Genomic DNA, 23978 nt, shown 5'->3' on the forward strand with positions numbered 1-23978 from the left:
ATTCTGTGATTATATGATGATCTGCTATAACAGACATGCGATTAAAGACTATGTTAAGCTTACATCATCAGTCTGACTTGGGCACAACTACCGTATTTGTAGATGTTCTGTGAGTTTCATGTTCTCCTATGCTGTCCTCCTCCATCCACCGATGGCCAAAATAATTCTTTTATGATGTGCAGTTTTTAGTCTTTAGTCAGTTTTTAGTCAGGACAAAAACTGCACAGTGTAAACCCGGCTTAGCATAACATTTAGTATAACATTGGAGAAAACAACCCTTACACACCTGACGTTCCAGGATAACAGCTTTAGGGTGCTTATGGCCAAATCTGTGTGTCATTTGTTTGACAACCTGATGGACCGTGATGGAACACTTTGAATGGATTTTGATCCCACAGAAAACCTGCAGGATTATTTGACAAGATTGCTGCTGATGACAGGATTGGCAGAATATATAAAGCAATATATTCTGCAAATATATGCAGAATACCTGATTCTATAGGGGTCTAAAAGACTGGACATCCCACTGGGACCTGCACTATCACTTCGAAGAGCTTGATGCAGGTAAACACCATTAATTTTCCTCTACTCAAAATAACACAGGTGTGAGGCCATTGTAAAGAAGAAGCAGGATTTATTGCTATAAAGCAGTTTTTATCAGGTTCATGTTAAAAATTCCACAAAAAATCTGAAGCCTACAGGCTTAACAGCTATTAAATATACAGCATTTTGCAGACTTTTACTCATCCTACTAAACAGCATTGCTTTGGTCAGCACTGTGGCTCTGCATGTGTCTCTTCAAATGGCTACGGCGAATAAAGCTCTTTGAGCAGATGGGGCAGGGAAACGGTTTCGAGTCTGTGTGACTGTACATATGTTCACTCCAGCAGTTCCGCCTCGAAAAGGTCTTGCCGCAGATTTCGCACGTGAAAGGTCGCACCCCTGTGTGTGACCTCATGTGTATCGTGCGATGACTTGACACGATGAATCCTCTTCCACACACGTCGCATTGATAAGGTTTCTCTCCAGTGTGGCAGCGGCGGTGAACCTGCAGACGGCCGGCCGAGCTGAAGGCCTTCCCACACTCTATGCACGTGTAAGGTTTCTCTCCGGTGTGTATCCTTGTGTGGATGTTAAGGTTCCCAGCAGTATGGAAACACTTCCCGCAGTAAGAGCAGCAGTATGGCCGCTCTTTCGAATGAGATTTCATGTGGGACTTGAGCTGCGACTTGCTGAAGAACTTCTTGCCGCAGTTTAAGCACACGTGTGGCTTTTCTCCTGTGTGATTCGAAATGTGAGCTAACAAGTTGCTCAGGTTAGCGAAACACCTCCCGCAGTGGTCACACTGGTGAGGTCGGAACTCTGGATGGGTTTTTAAGTGGTTTCTCAGCTCTATTGGAGTAAATGTCTCGCCACAAAATTTACACTCTCCTGGCGCTGGTTTCGGAGGGGGCGCCGCTTTCTCAGAGGTTGGTAAGCTCTCGCTCACCACGTGGTTATGGGTTTTGGAATGGGCCACTAGAGCTTGCAGGCTCGCACATTCTTCGCCGCAGTCAGTACACCGCTGTGGCTTTTCTTCTTTGTGTTCTGTGCGGTGTCTCGTCCAAGCCTTCATAGACTCAAAACTCTTTTCACAGCTGGGGCAGGAATAAATTAACTTCCTGTGCCTTTTACGCTGGTGCACAGAAGCCTGGAAATGTGTTTTAAAGCTCATTTTACAGGGCACACATTTGTAGCTGCCTGTACTAGCACACTGTTCCTTGTGTGCTCTCGCCTGCCTCCTCTTCACGGTTCTGGTATTTTCTAGAGAAGAAGGTAAAAGGTGGAGAAAAAAAAAATCATGATTTAAATAAATATGCCAGGTTTTTCAACCTGTTCTCTACCCATTACATCTGGAGCATTTGTGATTACCACAGACAAGAACCTCTTTACTTTAAACGCAATTAAAAAGGAAGCCTAACAGAATATGCCCATAAACATTTATGTCGAACACATTATGTTGACTTTTGTAAAATGCTTTCACGGATTCTTCAGTCAAAAGTGTTTAGAAATTACGCTGTCAATCTGTATAATGTGTCTTCTGTGTTTGGGCTCTTAGTTTTGTTTTGTTTTTTTAAATCATAGCTCCCAGGCAAAGTGGGCTCAACAACCAGAAAAAGAATTAAAAAACTCTACTACTTATTGACTTTTGCAAAACAAAACTGAGTAAAATAAACTGCAACACAAAGCCGTCTAACTGTACTCTAACTGTAGTCTGTATTAATGCCCTTAACTAGCTAACTAGCTCACCATACATTATTACAGTATGTTTTTGCTTGCCTGGTATGCTAGCTAATGAGATTATGATTTGTCTACCCCTGAAGCCCCTCAGTTTCCACCTAATGAATACCACAAAAATTCAGGGAACCGCAAGGTCTCCATCCTAAGACATTTACTATTAAGGTCTAACTATAGATATGAATTTGCATTATACAGTATCTATTGACAGAGATTAACAAATGCATCTATTGTAAGTGAACTTAAAGTAAACAGGTTTTCAGTTCCTCCACCCAGTAATAAGAGAGGTCACAAAATTGCTACCCCTGGGTAACTGCATCTAAGTTACATGTTAAATACCTGAAACACTCGAATTCAGGGAGGACGATGCATCGGAAACAGGAACAACTCTGTCAAGAAACATGACAAATTGCATTATTTATATTCGTAGAACGAAAAGACGTCTCAGATTAATATTCACGCACATAAAAGCAAAGCTTAAAATGTACTCACTTAAGCGGAACTGGTTCAGTGCTCGTACAGCGTGAGAGTAAAACAGACGGCAGGGTGATCTGTTTAATGGCTGGTAACAGATGCTTTGGAACAATCACTTTAAGCATCTGTCGACTGTTGCCCTCAGATCCAGTGGATAATTCCTCAGCAGCTCCTCCACCATCATTTCCTAGATCAGCGATCACTGCACTTGGCTCAGACCTTTCGACGTCTGTTGATGTTTCATCCTCACTTTCCGTTTGAGAGGTTTTCGTCGTCTCCTCTCTGGTTTCATTAAGACCGTTCTCATTTAAATCTCCTTCTTCTTGTCTGTTATACGTAAGCGATTCCAGCTCTTCCAATGCAGTCTCGCTATGACATACTGGTTGCTCTGAAGTGACGATGACGTGGGATAAAACATCCGTCTTACTGTCCTGCATCACATCCTGGTCTGTCTGGGAGGAGCTGTCCATGCTGACGGATTGATCATCAGACTTGCTCTCAATTGGGACGACATCATCGGTCAAAGAAGCGAGAGACAAAGATGAGATGATTCTTTCCTCCACGATAGACGGGAGTCCTGACAATAAAACATGTCGAGCAGAGAAACTATTACATTCAAGCACTAAACTTTAACTGTACTTAACACTAAGAGTTCTTCCAACAAAGCTAGTGCAACACCTAACATGTTAATCTAACAACTAATTATCATGCATTATTTTGTTTGTGTTTAGTTAGTTAGCTTTACAGCATTTACATTTTGACTATTACTGCTTCTTTTGCACGGTGCACACCAACAAGCAACAACAGTACTGGACACTACACACCTACAAGAGACAAACTACGAGCAAAATCAGTGACTTGTCACTTGGTAGTTTGAACATACAGTCAGACGGGAAGTGCATTAGGATTCTTATTAGTATGCCCATTTTTAAAGACTTTCCCCGAAATTGTAGCCTTGCCCCTGCTTTCAAAAACACCTTACCATTTCTATCCAGGTTTCCATGATAGTCACTTTGTAGCAGAGGAAGCAAGTGGGTGGGATCACAGTTCATCTGTACTAACTCTTCCCAACCTGTGGGTTCAGTATCTAGCCATTGGGCAGCCTGAAAACCAAAAAAAAAAAAAAATCTGAAATATTAGCCTCATAAATAACATTTTCTTTTACAAAAGTCTGATCAATCAGAGAATTAAGATCATGCAGAGTGTTCTCTGAAAGCATTGGAATAGCAAGGCTAATTCTATTGTTTTCGCTATACACAGAAGACATTTGGGTTTTAGATCAAAAGATCAATATGAGTTCACAAAGAAATACAGAGATGATCCAGAAAAGGTCTGGAACAAAGATCAACTCTACTAAAGTGAGGGAAAGGTCAAAGTGTGGAGAAAGAAAGGATCTGCTCATGATCCAAAACATAAGAGCTCACTGGTCAAGCATGGTGGAGGTAATGTCATGGCTTGGGCTTACAAGGCTTCTTCTGGAATGGGCTCACTAATCTTTATTGATGATGTAACTCATGATGGCAGCAGAATGAATTCAGAAGTCTGCAGAAACATTCTGTCTGCCAATTTACAGAGGCATCCAATCTAAATGGGAGGAACTTCATCATGCAGTAAGACAGTGACCCAAAACACATCGACAACATAACAAAGGACTTCATCAGTGTAAAAAGTGGAAGGATTTAGACTGGCTCAGTCAATCACCAGACCTTAAACCAACTGAGCAGCATTTCACCTCCTGAAGAGGAGACTGAAGGGAGAAATCCCCAAAACTAACAACAACTGAAAGAAGCTGTGGTACAAGCCTGGAAAAGCATCACAAAAGAAGCATGCAACAATTTGGTGATGTCAGTGGGTCGCCGACTTGATGCAGTTATTGCAAGCAAAGGATATGCAACCAAATATTAAGTCTTATTTACTTTAATACTGTTCCTTTACTTTTGCTCATCTAAAAATTGAGTGGGCTGCCACCAAAGGTGCCATGTTCTAAGTTGTTGAACACATCTAGATGTAAATATCAGGAAATGAAAGCTGAAATTCTGATCTATCATCTTATTCATCTTTTGATCTCAAACACAAATGTCTTCAATGTATAGTGAAAACAATAGAATTGGCCTTGCCGTTCCAATACTTTCGGGGGGGACTTGTCAGTAACTGTGGCTGAATTCTGGAAAACTAAATTCACAAAACATCAGGTTGTGACCAAAATAGCACACACAGACTCCTAAACATCAGGAAACATAACAATATTTGACCAAAATGATGATTAATTAATTAACTTCCACAAAAATTACTTAATACGGAGCCAGTGTAATAAGAAACACAGCTACAAAATGGCAGTAGGCTAAGAATAGAAGAAGGAGTGAAAATTAGGGATGGGAGGATCATTCTGCTGTAGATTGGAATCAACTTTTGCCCGTAATATGTGGTCAGCCGATATTTCTTTAATCTGGCCCATGACGCAAAACATGTGAGCCAAAAATCATGTGCACTAAAGGGGGAAAATGTGCTAAAGTGAAACGTCATCAGTCTGGTAGTTTTTCCACAATAACGCAAACTGGCAAATCAGTTTCATCCTCACAGAACACCAACTGGTCCATCTCTAATACAAGTACAAATAGTTTTCATGTCATATTTATTATTTTTTATATTTTATTTACTACATGTTAAATTAAATACTACATGAAAATTCTCCTTTTTCATTTTTAGGGGTAACCAGACTTTACTTCTGATTGAGATATGTGCAAATAAACATATTTCAGTTCAGGAAAGTCTGCAGTTCTCAAAACTATATATAAAGCAACAATTTATATTTAAAATTTATATTTTATTTTTGTCAATTCTATGCAAATTAGATATGACGCAGTAAAGCAACAAATCCAAAAACCGGCTCAAATGATTCCTCAGAACAACCCTATCGCGTGTGCAGTCCGACTTTACAGGGAAGTCTGTAGTTTTCAGAACTATATATAGTATAAAATGTTGAATTATGTTATAAAATTTAAAAAGTTGAAATTGTGAAAGTTTTTTCAGGTCTCCACACATATAAAAAAAAATAAAGAAAGAAAGAACTCAACTTTCCAAGATGTTTGAGCCACGAAAATGCCGAACTCCTTCTCATGATGCAGAAGGGTGAGCTTATTTAATCAGAAAAGGAGCAGAACTCATCTAAGCAACAAAAATAATCACTTCACTTAAGAGTTATTACAGAATACCTGTTTGAAGTTGGGCACTGGAAGGAGCTGTTCCATTCTGGAGAGAAAATGGCCAACTAGGACCTGCAGTGCTTTATCAAATTCAGGACCGTACTCACGCGGGAACACCTCCTGGAGGAATAGGGACATAACATGAGCATATTGGTCTCTAAAATTCAAAATGAATTTGCAGTCACTTCCCGGTTTTGGTTGATATGACTTTTCTCACATCAGTGTACTTCTTGGCAAATAAAATGCTAGTCTGAGTACAGAAATGCACAATGAATAGTATTTAAGTGTCCTTTTCAGTTAATTACACACAAATGACTGCAATATTATTAAGCTTAGCTTACACAAGATTCCACATGTTCGGGCATACTTATTTATTAATATATTTATTAGTTTATAGCATTTAAAATATGAACACAGTTAATGTGACTAAGGAGCAATCTTGTTTTGAGTTACAGACATAACTATCCATGTGAAGGGATACAAAGTTTACAAAGTAAACCAAAGGAAAAGAATGTTTTCTATCAATTTAAAATGATAAAGTACAATAAATGTATTTGTTTCCGAAACTGGTGAATAGTTGTGATCAATAATTGTGATTTCAATCTATTTATTTCAGTGGATTTTAAGCCCCAGAGAACATAAATGTAGGATTACTTACTAAATTACTATGCATGTAAAATAGAGTTAATATTATGTAACGCTTACAGAAGTGTCCTCATCGATCACAATATGTTGTTGCTCGTCCCTCTCTCACAGCATTTACGAAAACTTAAGGATGTTAAGTGAAAATTTTACGCCACGTCTGTGTGTATCTGAGTGCTCAGATCCATCACATCAGCAAAAATCCGCTAGTGTTTAAGCATTGTTTTATGAAGCAGTGATTTCTTTCATGCATTCCTATACATTAATAACATACTGTAATTATTTTTACATATTGAAGTTTGGTTTTATAGACATTTTCACGAATTTACACTGGAGACCTTAAAACAAACTTGACATCAGCAAAAATTGCAGAAAGGTTGAAGATGCAGCTGTATTGTGATACACTGTGCCAGCACAACCCTATTTATATAAAACGAAGTAAAGGTTTTTCTCCTTCCTTCGAACATAAGCCTAACATTTCTTCCTTGTTCCATATAGTATCCACTATTTCTATCCATTTTCTGTACCGCTTATCCTACACACGGTCGCGGGGAGCCTTGAGCTTATCCCAGGAGACTCGGGGAACAAGGTGGACGGGATGCCAACCCATCGCAGGGCACAATCACACACACACACACACACACACTCTCTCACATTCACACACTATGGACAATTTGGAAATGCCAATCAGCTCATGTCTTTGGACTCGGGGAGGAAACCGGAGTACCCGGAGGAAACCCCTGAAGCACGAGAAGAACATGCAAACTCCATGCCCACAGGACGGAGGCAGGAATCGAACCCACAACCCCAGAGGTGCGAGGAAAACGTGCAAGCCACCATGTTTGGCACTGCTGAGAAGGTGTGCCTTAATGTGTGACTTAACATGTCATTTAATCGTGCATACTTGGATGTTTTTGTGTTAGCTGTAACATTTGCTAGTACTCTTTCTTCTGAAGTATAAACTGGTTTCAGAATATAACTGGATAACAATGTGTTATGTTTTACCTCCTTTTTAACATTCCTCAGTAACATTTTTCAGGAAATGAAAAATTCTTACCTGAAAGAAATGCTCTTTTTTAACCGGGTCCTCAAGAAGGCTCAGGACGAGCTTTAACAATCTGCCCTGTAACACCTCCACCTCTGAACCAGTGCTCTGAAAAGGTGGGAATGAATGATCTACTTGTTAAATGCTAATTACTGTTTGTACTCCATCTGAACTTTATGAGAGCAAACCCTAACTGTACAGAACAACTTTTATGCTACAGTCACACGATAAAAAAAAGCATCCTTAGTACCAAAATCCTAAAACTGGAGTATTACAAATTGCAGAGGAAGGCAGTCTAGTGAAGTAGTACATCATCTCTCTGTAAGTCAGTAATAAAGTAGCTAAGCATCCACAGCAGCATTTTCACTGATCATTCTCACCTTAGACATACTGAAAGACTCAATTGTGTGAAGACGTGCCCTGACAGTCTTTAGATCAGTTGGTAGCTCATCTTTGCACATTTCAAGAATCATCTGTGGTGGAAAAGGGAGGGGGGAAAAAAAGAAAAAGCATGTAAGATATGGAATGATGATAGACAAACAATTAATTTTAAAGTTTTACTATTAGTTCTTCTCAATTCTTTATAGTGCATACTTGTTTCCCTTCCTCGCTTCTTAGTTCCACCCTCCAAGGAAGCGGAGAAAAAAAGGAACGAGGACAGGAGGATTCGAGAACAAATATATGTACAGAATCAGATGTTCTTGCTCACTGAAGCATCATTTTAAAGCGATTTTAGAGAACTGAGCAAACTTTAGAGAACTGACTTATTGATGACTGATTCCCTGCTGTATTAACTGTATGTTCTGTATAGACAGATTCATTAATGATTACATCATTAAAATAATATTACGTATGTACATTGCATGTTTCATTACACAATATTGCACATGTATATCACATGCTTACATGTTAATGTTTTAGCCTAAACAAGATTCTACTCATCAAATGACTTCTCCGTTTACATTTTTCCCTTTTTAAAGCAAGGCATATTAATGACGTTCACGCAAAGGAATTTATTTGTACCCATCTGTGTTTATTTTATTAAGATCATTCCTTTTTGTGGTTATTACTGTATCATTTATTGCAGTTAGCTTTTTGGGAGAAGTGGAGAATTTATATCTTGGGTTTATGTCAGGTGCTACAACAATAAAGTACTTCTGCTTTGGAACAACCTGAATATCTTCATTCAAGAAGCTGTCTGTCTCCTTTCTCCTTGATTCTTCTGCATAAGAACTGTTACATCCTTTGATCAATTTCCAAGTTACTGGCTGAAGGAGGTATAATAGAGGAATCAAGAAGGCATCAGTTAGAGTTTTGGGAGGCACCCCATGAATCTCACCTTTGCTCTCAGACCCATAATGAGCACACTCCTCTGTCTTTCGCTCAGAATCTCAGGGACCATCCTTGTTATGAGGAGGATGTACTCTTCAAGCTTGTCAAAATACTCCAGGTTCTGCTGCTGGACGACTCGCCACATGAAGGCGGACATGAGACGCAGTGGAGGCACCAGCAGCCGCACAGAGCACAGAGGGAGAGAGCCTACAAAATACATTTACACTGAAAACTACTGGCTTTAAAATTTAATCATAAGAACTGCAGGAGTGTTTATGACCTAAATGAGATAAACTATTAAAGTGAGATGTAATTTTTATTAATTGAATATTAATAATAATAATATGAAAATGTCTCACAAGAAGTGTGAATACTACATTTGTGGTTACCCTGCTGGGCCAGTGAGCTGGGTTTAGAAAAGCCCAGTTGGTGTTGCTGGTTTTAACTGGTCAGGTTTAGTGGTTTAAGGAACGTTTTGGACATTTACAGACTGGTTCTAGCTAATCAAGTTGGCCAGCCAAGTTGACCAGTTTCCATCATCCTGGGAGGCAAATTGGCCAACCAGATAAGAACAACCCAACACCAGCTAAGACCAGTCCAACACCAGCTAAGACCAGCCCAACACCAGCTAAGACCAGCCCAACACCAGCTAAGACCAGCCCAACACCAGCTAAGACCAGCCCAACACCAGCTAAGACCAGCCCAACACCATCAACACCAGCTAACACCATCAGCACCAGCCCAAAACCATCTACACCAGCCCAACACCAGCTAAGACCAGCCCAACACCAGCTAAAACCAGCCCAACACCATCTACACCAGCCCAACACCAGCTAACACCAGCTCAACACCATCAACACCAGCCCAACACCAGCTAAGACCAGCCCAACACCAGCTAAGACCAGTCCAACACCATCAACACCAGCTAACACCATCAGCACCAGCCCAAAACCATCTACACCAGCCCAACACCAGCCCAACACCAGCTAAGACCAGCCCAACACCAGCTAAAACCAGCCCAACACCATCTACACCAGCCCAACACCAGCTAACACCAGCTCAACACCATCAACACCAGCCCAACACCAGCTAAGACCAGCCCAACACCAGCTAAGACCAGCCCAACACCAGCTAAGACCAGTCCAACACCATCAACACCAGCCCAACACCATCTACACCAGCCCAACACCAGCTAAGACCAGCCCAACACCAGCTAAGACCAGCCCAACACCATCTACACCAGCCCAACACCATCAACACCAGCCCAACACCAGCTAAGACCAGCCCAACACCAGCTAAGACCAGTCCAACACCATCAACACCAGCTAACACCATCAGCACCAGCCCAAAACCATCTACACCAGCCCAAAACCATCTACACCAGCCCAACACCAGCCACACCAGCCCAACACCATCAACACCATCTACACCAGCAAACCATCTTTGACCGATCTAAGGCACAGGGTAGGAAAGTTGGAGGTTTACAAAACTGCAACTCTGGCTTTGCTAATCATATTTTGTTTTTGACATTAATATTTTTTAACAGCAAATTAAATCCACATCCCAGAACTTTCACTGCCAAAGTGAGAGTCCTGAAATGCCCGTGTGTGGTGTACAGCTAGCTTTAATAATTCGCCCAAACACAGGAATCTGGGGACTGTTTTTTTTTTCCTTGTAAACCTCAGAAACACAGGAATCAACTATGAAACTACTGGACAGTCAAAACATCATCATGTGTGAATGATATCTCTGAGCGCTAGCCACAAACTTCTCTGCTGTTGCTGTTGTGCTAGCTAACCGGACGCTAACCCAGTTTGTTTACTATCTACACGAAGCAAGCCACATAACTATAGCAGAACATTAGCTAATAATTGCAGTGTGTTTTCGTGCATACCCATGTTGTTCCTGTCAGTGTACAGCTGCTGTCTGAAAACTTTAATCACTACAGGAAGACTGACCGCTCAACTACTCCTTCAGCTGCGTTTCCTTTTTTACCCCACTGCATGATGCTCACACTAGTTAAAGCCTAAATTACTGCCATCTACTGAGCTGGAGGTAAACACAATCTATCTCTCTCTCTCTCTCTCATACAGTGTGTGTGTATACACACACACACATACATACACACACACCGATCAGCCATAAAAAAAAAAAACATTACAACCAGCTCCTAATATTGTATAGGTCCCCTTTGTGTCACCAAAACAGCTCTGACCATTGAGGCATGGACTCCACAAGACCTCTGAAGGTGTGTGTGGTATCTGGCAACAAGACATCAGCAGCAGATCCTTTAAGTCCTGTAGGTTGTAAGGTGGGGCCTCCATGGATCGGACTTGTTTGTCCAGCACAAGCCACAGTTGCTCGATCAGACTGAGATCTGTGGAATTTGGAGGCCAAGTCAACACCTTGAACTCTTTGTCATGTTCCTCAAACCATTCCTGAACAGTTTTTTGCAGTGTGGCAGGGAGCATTATCCTGCTGAAAGAGGCCACTGCCATTAGGGAATACTGTTGCCATGAAGGGGTGTACTTGGTCTGCAACAATGTTTAGGTAAGTGGTATGTGTCAAAGTAACAGCCACATAGATCCCAGGACCCAAAGTTTCCCAGCAGAACATTGCCCAGAGCATCACACTGCCTCTGCTGGTTTGCCTTCTTCCCATAGTGCATCCTGGTGCCATCTCTTCCCCAGGTAAGCGACGCACCCGGCCTTCCACATGATGTAAAAGAAAACGTGATTCATCAGACCAGGTCACCTTCTACCATTACTCCATGGTCCAGTTCTGATGCTCACATGCCCATTGTAGGCACTTTTGGCAGTGGACAGGCATTAGCATGGGCGCTCTGACCAGTCTGAAGCTACACAGCAAGCTGCGATGCACTGTGTGTTCTGACACCTTTCTATCAGAGCCAGCCTTAACATTTTCAGCAATTTTTGCTACAGTAGCTGTTCTGTGGAATCGGATCAGACAGACTAGCCCATGACCCTGTCACTGGTTCACCGGTTGTCCTTCCTTGGACCACTTTTGGTAGGTACTAACCTCTGCATACCGGGAACACCCCATAAGACCTGCTGTTTTGGAGATGCTCTGACCCAGTCGTCTAGCCATCACAGTTTGGCTCTTGTTGCTCAGATCCTTACGCTTGCCCATTTTTCCTGCTTTCAGCACATCAACTTTGAGAACTGACTGTTCACTTGCTGCCTAATATATCCCACCCCTTGACAGGTCCCATTGTAACGAGATAATCAATGATTAAGATTAATAGAGATAGATAGATAGATAGATAGGTAGATAGATAGATAGATAGGAAAAGCAAGTAAATTTATAGCATTTTACCTCCAAAGGGGACAAAATTGCATTTTAAGAATCCATAGAAAGCTCCAAAGAAAGACACTACCTCTGTATTTATAAATCTACTTGTGTAACATGTTTACAAAAAAATACTTTATTGCTAAATATTAAACAGTTGAAAGGTGCAGCAGGTTCACTGCCTTATTTAGCTCCACTGAGGTAATGTTGCACTCATTACTATATCCTTATTAATGTCACGAGCCGCTGAGGAAAAAAGAATTGATTCTTTTAATGTGTTGTGATTTTCTAATGAGTGACTCTTTGTTGATAATGTTAATTCTGTCCCCAGAACAGGGAATGAGGATCATGGAATGACACCAGTCCCAGTACTCATACCTCATTCATCTTTAAGTACGCCTCCCTGCAGGACCTAAACGGACTGTTTTAAATTTGCCAGTTTCAGAATAACTAGGTTACAGAATTGAAACACACATGAAAGAGAAATAAATAATCAACACTACAAAATGAGTTCACTTTTGCTTAAGGTCACATCAAAAACAGAAATAAAGGACTTACTTTTATACATTTCTTCCTCATATTTATCCATGATTTAGACACTGTAGATCACAGAGCAATAACGATCTCTAAGATTAATAATAATCAAATATAATGAATAAGCAAAGAGGTTAGAAAATAACTTACCAGCTGGCAAAGATGGTCTTGATCAGCTCATTCTGTGTTTTTAAAGTTGTTGGTCAGACCAAGCTGGATTTTTTTTACAGCAGGGTTAGCAAAATGAAGTGAATAAAAGCTCTTTTTTTATGAGGACAGAATTTTAAGTATTCACAAAAAATGTTACATTTTTTTTTATTAGTTTATGTGTATTCTACAATACCTGCAATGGCTCATGCTTACAGCTGATGGCAGCAGATTTCATGAGAAACTGTCCAGCTTGCAGGCTCTTTTCACTAACTGACTGCTCTAACAGAAGCACAGCTGAATTCATTATCTCTCTCTGAGATACAAAGCTAATTCAGTATCCAGCAATTCACGAGCCTTTCGCGAGATACAGAAACAATTGTGCAAAGAGGTAAAGTTCTAAACTAACTTTTTTTTTTTTTTTGAGATACTGTAAATATGGACTTGAAATAGGTCTTTGTTATTGATGGACATTTTTGTTGAGGTTGAAATGCTGAGGAGTTTGGAAAATACAGACAATATAGTCTTTTTAATTTGCATATTTTGACGTCTGTTCAGTTGCTGTACTAATGAAAGATCTAATCTGAAATTACCTAGATTTATAGAAAATTGAACCAAGGATTAGTTCTAAACTCAGTTTAATCTCTTTCAGGTATTTGTTGATTAAAGTTTTAATGCTGTTGTTGATTTAAGTTTAACATGGCTTAGCAAATCATTGATTAAAATCTTAATTTGTTTTGAATCTTTGAATTTGTTTTTGATGGTCCACCATGATAAATTTATCAGTCTAAAAAGAATGACCTCAGGAATAACAATCATTCTTGATACTGTTTCTTCCTTTTTCAGTGAAAACTACAAAAACCTTACATTTGATTAACTCATTGTTTTCTACAATTTAAATCTGTAGATTAAAATGAACTTCAACTGAAATTTAAATCCAAGTTTGAAATAATGGAACAAAAAGATTAACTTTAACCCAAGTTTACTGTAGAACTAAAACCAGGATTAAATGATGTTTTAAATGTTTATAATCCTTCAATTAATTAAAAAAAAAACACAACAACAAGGGTGGCACTGTGTTAGTGGGTAGCGTTGTCTCCTCACAGCTCCAGCGTCATGGGGAGAACATGTGAAACTACAAACAGACAGTAATTCAAGAGAATTCAACGAATCTTTTGCATACTACATAAAAAACTCTTACACCGTACAGCTCTGTATATGTTTTTTTTTAAACATATTCTATGTATGCATATTCATATTCTACATTTCACTCCTCTAAAGGCTGCTGAACATTTTACATAATAGTCTACTAGTTTTTATTTTATTATATTCTGTTTTTATTATGTATCATTGTTGAATTGTGGGACGAGGCACTAAGGAAAAAGCATTTCACTACATTACATCACATGTATGTAATACATATGTGACAAAAAAAAGAACCTTGAACCTTGATCAGGTCTGAACCGGGGCCAGAAACATAAATAAAATTTACTGAAAAATAGAGTTCTATACACTTTTGCACTAATTTGAACTATTTTTGCATCATTTCCATCTTGAAGCTTGCTGTTTGTAGCTCCTTATAAAATTCTTATACCTGAGATCGGTTAACAGATATTCACACACACACAGTACTTGATAAACTAGAAGGCCAACATTTATTGGTTAATTATATCTGCATTTGGTCAAACAAAACATATAAGCAATGTGCTTTTGAAACTCTGCACTGGAATGTCCTTATTTAAAGTATGTACTTCTGTACATTAACCAATTTCCACTCTGGTCACATTCAGATTGATGTTCCTAATGGCCCGCGCCGTGGCTCTGCATGTGTCTGTTCAAGTGTGTGCGACGTGTGTAGCTCTTTTGGCAGATAGTACAGGGGAAGGGCTTCACCCCTGAGTGAGTGTACATGTGTTTATTCCAGTCGTATCTCCGTATGAAGGTCTTGCCACACTGAGTGCAGGTGTAGGGACGCTCTCCTGTGTGAACGCGCTTGTGAGCCGTCAGGTGGCTCGACACCACAAATCTTTTATCACAAATGCTGCAGCAGTAGGGCTTCTCGCCAGTGTGACTGCGCTCGTGCACCTGCAGCTCTCCGGCAGAGATGAAGCCTTTTCCGCAATGACGGCACAAGTAGGGCTTCTCGCCAGTATGGATTCGTACGTGGATGTTCAGGTTGCCAAGCAGCGAGAAGCATTTCCCGCAGTGAGGGCACATGTGCGGCCGCTCGCCCGAGTGACACCTCATGTGCGATTTGAGCTGGACCTTGCTGAAGAAGCGCTTGCCGCACTGCGTGCAGAGGTATGGCTTGTCTCCGGTGTGGTTCGAGAGATGTGCGAGGAGACTGTGGTGCAGAGCGAAGCACTTCCCACACTGGTCGCACTGATGCGGTCTGTACTCGGGGTGAGTTTTCAGGTGCACTCTCAAATCGCTGAGCAGGACGAACGACTCGTCGCAGAAGCGGCACTTCCCGGGTTCACGCTCCTTTCGAGAAGGCTGCTTGGATTTATCCGTATGGACCCTCTGGTGCAGCACCCTGCCTCGATACGAGCCAAAGGTCATGTCGCATTTGTCACAGGTGTAAACGCCGTTTACTGCAGGACCCATGTGCTCTCGTCTGTGAGCCACTAAGCCTGTGAGACTTCGGAACACCTTCCCACACTCCGGGCATTTGTGTGTGCAGACCACCTTGTGGGCCTGCTGGTGTTTGTACCAGTTCGAGAGAGACCTGAAGGCTGCTCCGCACTTGATGCATTTGTACGTCCTCATACGACAGCCTCTCTGCCGGTGCAGAGACAGGAGTTTAGAATCTCTGAAAATTTGCCCACATTCACAACACTTGATAGATGTTGCGAGTTTGTGACTCTCCTGGTGTTTATGGAGCTCCGAGCGATATGCAAAACGCTTGCCACACTTCAGACACTTGTGTAAAAGCCTGCCAAGGAGGTAAGAACTCTTTAAAGGTATCTTTGAGGATTCGACTGCCAGTGGATTGTTGGGAGACTTCTCCGACTCTGGTGCTTCAGCAGTTACCTCTGCAAAACACAAGAGAGGGCTTATAACAAAACAGCTTACTTAATTCTGACCCACACACACAATCCTGAAGTGAAATTCACACACTATACAAAAGATTCTCTATACAAAAGTGGGGTCTGTGATGTATACCCAAGCATCCATCAATTACACTATATGGTCAAAAGTTTGTGGACACCTGACTGTCACACCCATATGTGCTTGTTGAACATCTCATTCCAGATTTATTCCCCTGCGTTTGCTGTTATAATTAGCTCCACTCTTCTGGGAAGCTTTCCACTAGGTCACATACACACTATGTCTTCATGGAGCTCGCTTTGTGCACAGGGGCATTGTCATGCTGGAACAGGTTTAAGCCTCTTAGTTCCAGTGAAGGGAAACTGTAATGCTACAGCACACAAAGACATTCTATACAACTGTGTACTTTCAACTTTGTGGCAACAGTTTGGAGAAGAACCACATACGAGTGTGACGGTCAGGTGTCCACAAACTTTTGGCCATATAGTGTGTTTTCTAGTGGTTTAAGACTTAAAAGCAATACAATGAACTTCGATATTTCAGTAAAAAAATGCAAACTTCATAGCACCAGTACAACCTGCCCAAACACTGAAGAATAATTATGTTTTTTTTTTCATTATAGTTCTTCTGACCGTTTGATATTCTCAGAACAATGTAGAATTTAATTTTCAGACTTACTGGAACCCCAGCTTTAGTGATTACGCAAAGAATAAAACACGACAGGGTGTGCCGATATTAATTAAGGAAAATAATTAACAACTGGGTGGTGTGATGTGGTCCGACCCAAGAAAAGTTAAACAAGTTTTATAATAATAATACTAAAGGAAGTTGTCACAGTTAAGGAGTACCAGGTGACTGAGTGGAGTCTGGGCTTTTATAAGAGATTTTCTTTTAGCCAGTGTTAGTGGAGGATCTTTGAATGTACTTCTTTCATTTTCAAAATCTATACAACTTATGCACTTTATTTATAGTTTACTTTTTATTTATAGTTTTAATGCTGACTGTAATTTTGATTAAAAAACTAGGTACAAGAGCTGTTAATTATACACAATGTATCAGATCTACATTTTCACACTGCAGCTGTTTTGGGTTCTTTAAAATACTTCGCTGCTGCAAACATTAGGGAGACTAATTTTTTTTTTTTTTTTTTTTTTTTTTAAACACAAAAAGGGATCCCTGGCTACATTTTACGAAAAAAAAAAAAAAAAAAAAAAGCCCCAAAATGGCAGTGTTGTTGCACAACAATACACTTATAAATGTAAAAATACACATTACAGCACCCACCTCCCTGAGCTGCTTCCTCCAAAACAGTCCTACAAAAAGAAAAACATCGGACTCAATATTGATAATGAAAGAAATTATATATATTTTTTAAAAATACAGCTGGGGTTTAGAGTTTCAGCGACTTACTGCTGTGGATCATGTTGGTCGGTTACCCCCTCGTCACTCCCTCGGTTTGCTGTAGAGTGTGAAACCTCCAGTGGGTGCATGATCTTTGTATGTGCAACTCTGGGGATCACGGTTTGCTGTTCAGCTGTAATATCTTCTGCTGCAGGTGCTGCTTCAGATATGGCACTTCCTGTTTCATCAGTAGTTTTCAATTCTGAGTCAACCTCTGGCACTCCTGTGCTCTGCAGACTCCCAGCCACCTCGGCCGACATGTCGCTCTCCTTTTCTAAATGTTTAATAGCTTCCTTGATCTCTCTCTCAAAGGTCTGTCTCTCTGAATCTTCTTCCATTGCACCGTCGTTGGCTCTTACGTATTCTGCAGCTACAGATCCATCGAGACCTGAACTGACGTCTTCATCCTGGACACCATCTTCTGGTGCACTCTCGCCGTCCACATCCTGAGGCCCCTGGGACGGGGGTTGCGTTTGGGTGGTTATCACCATGTCGGTTAGAGACAACGAGGAGAGGATTCTGTCCTCCACAATCGATGGAAGTGCTAAAATGGTAAACACGTATATACACAAACAAATCATTAATACTCTCTGAGACACTAAAGAATAACAAATGAAGGATTCATATCTACGACGTCAGTTATAATACTCAGAATATAACTTACCGTTATCCTCCAAAGTCCCACAAATGCCAATCTGCATCAAAGGTAATAAACTCTCCGTCCTACAAACTGATTCCAGGTACTCATTCCACTCCCAGGGGCAGGCACTGAGCCACGATGAAGTCTGGGGAAAAAAAAAATACAGTAGGTTTTGCACATTTGAAGCATGAGAGCACTCGGGCGTAACGCACAAGTCTTCAGTGTTCGTGGTCCTACCTGTTTGAAGCTGGGAACTGGCAGCAGCTGTTCCAGTCTCGAGAGAAAATGGCCAACCAGGACTTGCAGTGCTTGGTCAAATTCTGGACCATACTCATGTGGGAAAACCTCCTACAACACACATATTATAATACAGTACATTGACTTCATTTTTTTTTTTTTTTTTTAACCAGCATACCTGCAACACTATAGGCGTGTGCAGAACAAAGCGAATCAGTTCGCAGTTTAGAAGTGGCTGGTAGACTCAGGGTCAGAGTGTCTGTGACTCCCAGTGAGTGACCTTCTTTACTGCAAATGGACAAGTACAATCAAGGTTACACCTGGTCTGACTGATCTCTCTATGGTGAATAACTAGACTAAAGGGTTGTGCATCGGGACACACAACACAAGCGGGAGCTTTTTACTTCCAAGTGGGCGTGAGGGAGTGAAAAAAAAATTATATACACATTATATATATATATATATATATATATATATATATATATATATATATATATATATATATATATATGAAGCTTCACTGAATGAAGTTGTCATTGTGTCATCCATTTTGTTTTGAATTACTTACAAAAACAAACCCTTTTACTACATCCTGCCTACACATGAAGTGCGCACTCACACCACTCACTGCTAGAGATAACTTTCCAGATCTCAGTGTGCCATGTGGCATTTCCCAGCTTTGGTATATGATTTACGAGTTGAATACAACACTACGGTCTACCTCACTTAATGTGGTACTCGTATGAGGAAAAACAATAATTACAAGAGCTGTTCCAAAGCATAGTTAACAATTACGTGTCCTCAAACAGAACAGGGAAAAATATACAGCTACAATTATATGCATGTTTCAGCCAGTTTTAAGCAAAACAAAACATTACGTAGTTATTTAGCAATTCCAAAATTAACAAATGATTAGGTCATTTATGACCCTCTATTTCCTCCAGCGCTTAAAAGCAAAGAAAACAGAGAACATACGAGTCAAACTTCAGCAGCAGGCTCTCAGCAATCTGTTATGTGCTACTATATCTTTTAAAAATAAGTAGCCAGAGGATGAATAATCCAAGGAGAGACCTACTGAGAATAACGAGTGCTATATCTTGATCCTTCCTCTCGATCAACCAAATATACTTCACCCAAATATCATCTAGGCTACTTTGTATAAATGACCAGTGACTGGGTTTTGTAATTTATTACTATAAATTGATTCATCACTCAGCTTAGGCCATGATATAAAATTATTCTCGCTCACCATTTTAAGAAGAGTTAACTCTTCTTAAAAAAAAAAAAAAAAAAAAAACATCTTGATCACTCTGATCTCTCACTTTTTAGGCTAATAAAACAATTACACTGATCAGTTCACCCTTAACAACTCAGAAGCATCTGATTAAAGAAACTTCGTCCTTAATTCTGATAAAGCAGAAACACTGCTGTTGAGTATTAAGCCAGATTTCCCCCTTGAGAAGTTTGCTCAGGCTTTCATAGCCTTTCGATTATTGTACGTTTGCAACATACTGATGGTTAGCTAAAGAAGAAAACACCAAACACCAAACGTGTCCTGGCTGAGCGACTTCTAACAGGATAGGTGATATAAAAAGGTATAAAAATGAGATTTTCAGCACAAACTCTTGCTTTAACTGTTCTGTTTATAATCAGGTGTGATAATGTGACATGCACTGACCTGGAAGAAATATTCCTTTTTGGCAGGATCCTCCAGCAGACCCAGCACAAGCGTTAGAAGGTTTGCCTGTAAAATGTCTGCCTCTGTATCAATTCCCTGAGAATATTAATACGAGAAGAACAAGCACGACGTTATTTCAGTCATCGCACAAATTAAGCTACAATCAAAATATATCTCGCCATACACTTTTTCAAAACATGCTCACTTTTGATGAATGAGAGGACTGAATCCTCTGTATGTGCGACTTCACTGTCTCGAGGTCTGCCGGCAGTTCACCTCGGCACATCTCGAGAATCATCTGAAGAAGAGGGAAAAAAATAATAAAAATCAGCACACGGAACATCAGTCTGTTCTTCAATGCCAAGCATGTGCTCTGTCCGTTTCTGTACAATAATCTTTACTCTTACGGTCTCCGTCTCTGCTCACCTTTGCTCTGAGCCCCATTACCAGTGTGGCCTTCTGTCTGCTGGTCAGGACCTCTGGGACGAGCCTTGTAACTAAGGAGACAAATTCTTCTAGTTTGCCGTAATGCTCCAGATGTTGCTGTTGGGCAATTTTCCACATAAAGGCAGACATCAGCCGTAAAGGTGGAACCAGTAAGCGCAGTGAGGAAATGGGTGGGACAGAACCTACAGAGAGCAGAAAACATTACAGTATAAATAGAAAGCAATGTTATTTCCATTATGATTTTTTTTTTTCCCTGATATTTGTCACTATGGTCACAATCATCACCATGTGGTTTATCACGTGGTTTCCTCAGTTTGTCCTAAGAAAAGCACTGTATATAAAATATCTGTCTAAATCAAATAGGGAGAATATCACGCGTCATAATCTCGCGATAACACACGCAGTTACGATAAACATCATTGACCTTCCAGAGATCAACTTACTAACGTTTTATAAAAGATCCATATAACATATGTTTAATACATCTGAACAGACAGTATTCGGTAACCATTGCGGTTTTTTTTATTATTTTTATTTTTTCCTTCAAAAAAATATCGACTGAGTCTTATCTTGCTATCGCTGTTGCCGATGGAAACGCGCATGCGCTGTCTGTTCGGGTCCGCACGCGCCTAAAAATGCGTTATTTCACGCGCCCTAACCCTGAAACTCCGCCTACTGATCTGTGATTGGATAAATTGCTAGTTCATATTAAAAAGCAGCTCGCTGATTGGACAACACCGGGCGGCGGTATAACTGCTGTTACCGGATGGCAGATGTAACAGGTTAAATGTAAAAATAACCATCATTATGAGAGCTGCGCATTTTAATATAAATTTAATTACTCATATCGTCAGGCATGTGAGGTTTTTTTAACGGAATAAATGCCTATTGACACACATTTAACACTAAACTGACCAAAAACTGACCACATTCTCCGGTGATGTAGCGGTACAATCCTCATATAAAGTAAATAACACACATATATGCTTGAGCGAAGCAAAAATATACATATACCCATAACGTGCTTCAATAATTTAGCTGGACTTTCTGCTAAAAGTGGTCGGTGCTTGCAGTACTTGTAGACACCAAATGCGCATGCGCGAATCGTGAGCGTAACGTATTTCCTACCCGTATTTTGGTAAACACCTCTTCCTGCGCTGCGATTGGCTGAAACACTCATACCTCACGAGGAGAAGAAACTCTACGAACCAATCATAATTAAGTACGACAAACCAGCCCTGGTGAGGAGGCGGGACATGTCAGAAAACGGGTGAGAACCGATAACGTCGGTAAAAATTAACTAAATCTAAATCACATAAGAAATTTATTTAAATTTTTATGTGCCAGGATTGTGTAATAATCGATGTTATATACCATATATATAATCAGACTAATAGGAAAATTAATTTAAGAGTTAAATGATACCAAAACAAGCCGAGAGCACAACAGTCAAAGAAGTAGGCCCTGTCTCAAACCATTGCCTCGCCACTTCGCCTTCGTCGCAAGGGACACTACTGTTCAGGTTTCACCGCCAAAACGAGCAGCGATAAAGTGATTTCGGAAGGAAAGACTCGAGAAGAGGCTCGACTCTGCTCTTCTGTCCGTTATTACAGGAAACAGGAAGATTTTGCACTCGATCCCTTTGCTACTTCATGAGCATTTCTCTTGTAATGACTTCTCAGCTAATAAAAATAATAAACAAATATGCGTTAACAGCTGCAAACAGTCCTTTAGCATCAACACAGCGGGAAAAAGAATATAAATTTACTAAACACTGCTACGAGGAGCAGCACTAGCTCATTTGCTAGCTAACTGACCGTCAAGTGTGCTAGCAACGCAGCACCGGATTTATAAACGTCCCACTAACACAGCCGCCATTTACAACACATATCTAACTCCTGGGAGAAATTAATAACTCCTACCCATCATGATGTTGAAGCACTGCTGCTGAGTTTCTGCCTCAATGTCCTGTTTTACTGGCTGTCGTTGGCTGCAGTGGATTGTTGTACGGCCAGGAGATGGTACTGCGCATGCGCCCTGGGGCACCAAGTAGCACACTACCTAATGTAGGGAGCGGAATTTGTGATTCGACTACAAAATGGCGGACTCCGAAAGCAGCACACTATATAGTGAATAGGGTGTGGTTTCGGACGTAGCCACAAGACAACATGGCGGATGCAGCCGAGGGCAGAGGAGGAGTGTGCTGCAGCGAGTTTTGAGACAAGGCCTGAAATTTCAGTGCAAAAAAAAAAAAGTTGTTTTTCCGTGTTGTTGGATGATGAAACTGTAAATTATGTACTGTTTTATTTTGAGTGAGTGTGAGTGAGTGAGAGTGTGAGTGAGAGTGTGAGAGGGAGGGAGGGGGTGTGTGTGTGTGTGTGTGTGTGTGTGTGTGTGTGTGTGTGTGTGTGAGTGAGTGTGTGAGTGAGAGTGAGAGTGTGAGAGGGAGGGAGGGAGGGTGTGTGTGTGTGTGTGTGTGTGTGTGTGAGAGAGAGAGAGAGAGAGAGAGAGAGAGAGAGAAAGGGAGAGACCTATCCATCCAAAGCCCTGAGACACCAGGAGCTAAAGAGTAAGCAGTAGAACAGGACCACCAACTGCACAATAACACCAACACTGCAGACACGCACAATAACACCAACACTGCAGACATGCACAATAACACCAACACCAGCACTGCAGACACGCACAATAACACCAACACCAACACTGCAGACACGCACAATAACACCAACACTGCAGATACGCACAATAACACCGACACCAACACTGCAGATACGCACAATAACACCAACACTGCAGATACGCACAATAACACCAACACCAGCACTGCAGACACGCACAATAACACCAACACTGCAGATACGCACAATAACACCAACACTGCAGACATGCACAATAACACCAACACCAGCACTGCAGACACGCACAATAACACCAACACCAACACTGCAGACACGCACAGTAACACCAACACTGCAGATACGCACAATAACACCGACACCAACACTGCAGATACGCACAATAACACCAACACTGCAGATACGCACAATAACACCAACACCAGCACTGCAGACACGCACAATAACACCAACACTGCAGATACGCACAATAACACCAACACTGCAGACATGCACAATAACACCAACACCAGCACTGCAGACACGCACAATAACACCAACACCAACACTGCAGACACGCACAGTAACACCAACACTGCAGATACGCACAATAACACCGACACCAACACTGCAGATACGCACAATAACACCAACACTGCAGATACGCACAATAACACCAACACCAGCACTGCAGACACGCACAATAACACCAACACTGCAGATACGCACAATAACACCGACACCAACACTGCAGACACGCACAATAACACCAACACTGCAGACACGCACAATAACACCGACACCAACACTGCAGACACGCACAATAACACCAACACTGCAGACACGCACAATAACACCGACACCAACACTGCAGACACGCACAATAACACCAACACTGCAGACACGCACAATAACACCAACACCAACACTGCAGACACGCACA

The 23978-nt window shown here is 41.0% G+C and overlaps 2 protein-coding genes across 3 annotated transcripts; both read right to left on the bottom strand.

Moving 5' to 3' along the window:
- Positions 1 to 618: 618 nt before the first annotated feature.
- Positions 619 to 10994, bottom strand: zgc:171422 (uncharacterized protein LOC100001353 homolog). Its single transcript, XM_034312988.2, has 9 exons — positions 10868 to 10994; positions 8981 to 9180; positions 8022 to 8114; positions 7654 to 7749; positions 5964 to 6074; positions 3734 to 3854; positions 2770 to 3328; positions 2617 to 2666; positions 619 to 1803 (listed from the first exon to the last, which is right to left on the bottom strand). Exons 1-9 carry the CDS (start codon positions 10869 to 10871, stop codon positions 752 to 754), a joined length of 2286 nt encoding a protein of 761 aa, XP_034168879.2. The 5' UTR covers positions 10872 to 10994; the 3' UTR covers positions 619 to 751.
- Positions 10995 to 14595: 3601 nt separating this feature from the next.
- Positions 14596 to 22582, bottom strand: LOC113531974 (zinc finger protein 708). 2 transcript variants are annotated; one of them, XM_034313293.2, is made up of 9 exons: positions 22340 to 22582; positions 20397 to 20599; positions 20176 to 20268; positions 19971 to 20066; positions 18293 to 18403; positions 18080 to 18200; positions 17425 to 17959; positions 17299 to 17327; positions 14596 to 15998 (listed from the first exon to the last, which is right to left on the bottom strand). In XM_034313293.2, the coding sequence occupies exons 1-9, from the start codon at positions 22344 to 22346 to the stop codon at positions 14764 to 14766; spliced, it is 2430 nt and encodes an 809-aa protein (XP_034169184.1). In that variant the 5' UTR covers positions 22347 to 22582; the 3' UTR covers positions 14596 to 14763. The 2 variants fall into 2 exon arrangements, with proteins under 2 accessions (XP_034169184.1, XP_034169183.2); XM_034313292.2 differs by lacking the exon at positions 22340 to 22582 and adding an exon at positions 21432 to 22301.
- Positions 22583 to 23978: the final 1396 nt, after the last annotated feature.

The sequence above is a fragment of the Pangasianodon hypophthalmus genome, chromosome 18, assembly GCF_027358585.1.
Source record: "Pangasianodon hypophthalmus isolate fPanHyp1 chromosome 18, fPanHyp1.pri, whole genome shotgun sequence".
NCBI classification, from domain to species: domain Eukaryota; kingdom Metazoa; phylum Chordata; class Actinopteri; order Siluriformes; family Pangasiidae; genus Pangasianodon; species Pangasianodon hypophthalmus.